Source organism: Seriola lalandi, unplaced genomic scaffold, assembly GCF_002814215.2.
Source record: "Seriola lalandi dorsalis isolate HSWRI2012SDOR001 ecotype SW California unplaced genomic scaffold, Sedor1 jcf7180002000532, whole genome shotgun sequence".
NCBI classification, from domain to species: Eukaryota; Metazoa; Chordata; class Actinopteri; order Carangiformes; family Carangidae; genus Seriola; species Seriola lalandi.
Window position 1 is genome coordinate 1 of NW_019471191.1, and position 1,963 is coordinate 1,963.

The 1,963-nt window shown below is 46.6% G+C and overlaps 1 protein-coding gene across 1 annotated transcript; it reads right to left on the reverse strand.

Annotated features, from left to right (window-relative positions):
- Window positions 1-5: 5 nt before the first annotated feature.
- Window positions 6-1,619, reverse strand: LOC111662373 (sarcalumenin; the record flags this gene model as incomplete). Its single annotated transcript, XM_023416223.2, has 3 exons — window positions 1,467-1,619; window positions 921-1,154; window positions 6-802 (listed from the first exon to the last, which is right to left on the reverse strand). Coding segments are annotated over exons 1-3 (1,125 nt in total), but the record flags the coding sequence as incomplete, so codon positions are not given.
- Window positions 1,620-1,963: the final 344 nt, after the last annotated feature.

Here is a 1,963-nt window from a genome sequence, read left to right on the forward strand (position 1 = left end):
CGGTAGCGATTCTTTGGCTTCTCACCACAGCCGGTAGCCTCGCAGGAGGACAGGCCAGGCTGTTTGCCAGAGTTAATGCTGCTCAGAAGAGCGGGCAGCTCATTGGTGATTGCCTTCTCAATCTTCTCCAGCAGACAGCCTCCCATGTAGGAGCACTGACCCGACAGGGGCTTGAAATTGGTGATCGGGTTGATGCCAAAGAAGTCACGGTAAGCATCACGGTTGGGCAGGTCAAACTTGCTGACATTGGTCTTGGCAAGGATTGATTTAAAAATGTAGAACTTGTCTGGGTCATCCACAATCTCCTTGAAGACTAGCTCAGGATCGCTGAAGAAGCTCATCTTCTCTTTAAAGGTCTGGACGTAGCGGTCCACCAGCAGGCCGTGGATGCGCACACGGATGCCATGCTGGCGGATGAAGGCAATCTTGTTCTCCATGCGGTTTTCAATCACCTGGTTCAGATCTTCCAGAAGGGAGATTTCCTCTCGCTTGAAGAGCTCACGACTGGTGTCAGGTGCGTAGTCATATGGCCAGAAGGAGCTGACGTAGACGCGGGGGGGTTCAGTCACATTGATGAGGGGAGCCAAGCTCCAAAAGAGTGCTCCATAGACTCTCATCAAGTCCTGGGTGGCCAGGTTGTCAGCCTTGTTTAGGATGATGCGGATCTGGGACTCGCGACCCTTCAACTGCCGGAAGAGCATCTCCAGCTCCAGGCCAACGTCCAGCTTGGTGGGGTCGAACACCACGAAGATCAGGTCAGCGCGGTCAATGAACCACTGGCAAACATCATTGAAAGGATAGCCTGGGCAGAAGAAGAGAAATAACTGTTACCACTAAATACTGAGTTGTACCCAGCTGCTTTGTATTTGAATTGTGACATGTGAAAATCTGCAAACTGAAGGTCAACGTTTCTGCTTCACCTCTCTCCTGCTGCTTGCGGTTCTCAATGATTCCTGGTGTGTCAACAAAGGTCACACGCTCCAGCAGCTTGTGGGGCATCTCAATACCGATCAGCTTTTCCAGGAAGTTTTGTCCAAACTTCTCCAGGGGCGAGAAAGAACGAGAGCTGTCTGCTGCCATTACAATACCCTCAACGGAGCGGATCTTCTCCCCATGCATAATAACAGTGAACTCAGAGGTAGTAGGCTCAGCTCCTGAAAACAAATGAAGGGAGAAACAGAGGGAGACGTGAGCAAGAGCATGAGTAGCAGGAGAAACAGACTGGGATTTAGCAAAGGTCACTGTTTAGCCTTCATAAAATGTCATGGATCTAATTCAGCAAAATTTCTGTGAAGGTATCTGCCCATCTGCTCACAATCACATCCTTGCACTTTAACACACACACACATTACACTACAACTTTTAGATAAGGCAGCTGCTTCTTGAATAGTTCTGTAGATTTATGATGGCATTTTAGGGTTACTTCATCCTTACTGGATTAAAAAAAAAAAATGGATGTAACATACCTGTGTAGAGCTGATAGGGGCTGTCGTTCAAGCCCAGGAGGTAATTGATCATGGAGGACTTGCCAACACTCCAGGGTCCCAGGAAGAGCACCATGGGTTTGGAGGTAATCTCTCCATCTGTTTGGCAAACACAGACAGACAGTGATTAAAATTTCAGGAGGTGGGCTAAATGATGACGAAGAACCTCTCAAGTTCATCCCAAATTTTTTTAATTATTTTTTAATTATGAAAACGATGCTGAGATTTGTATTTGTTGCAAATAAGAAAATGTGTGAGATCTTTGAGTTGTTCTTTTTTGACCCATGTTTGGTACAGTAGTCTCCATTTCCTTTTGTGCCTCAGGACGAGATAGTTTAACCAAAACACTGATCCATCGAAAAATGTATCGTGGGGTTTTTTTTTGGGATGAACTATACTTCAAGTCTCAGAGACACCAAGAAGCATGTGAGAATAGCACTGTCACTCTTAATCCAGAGCACAGAGGAAGATTTTGAAGA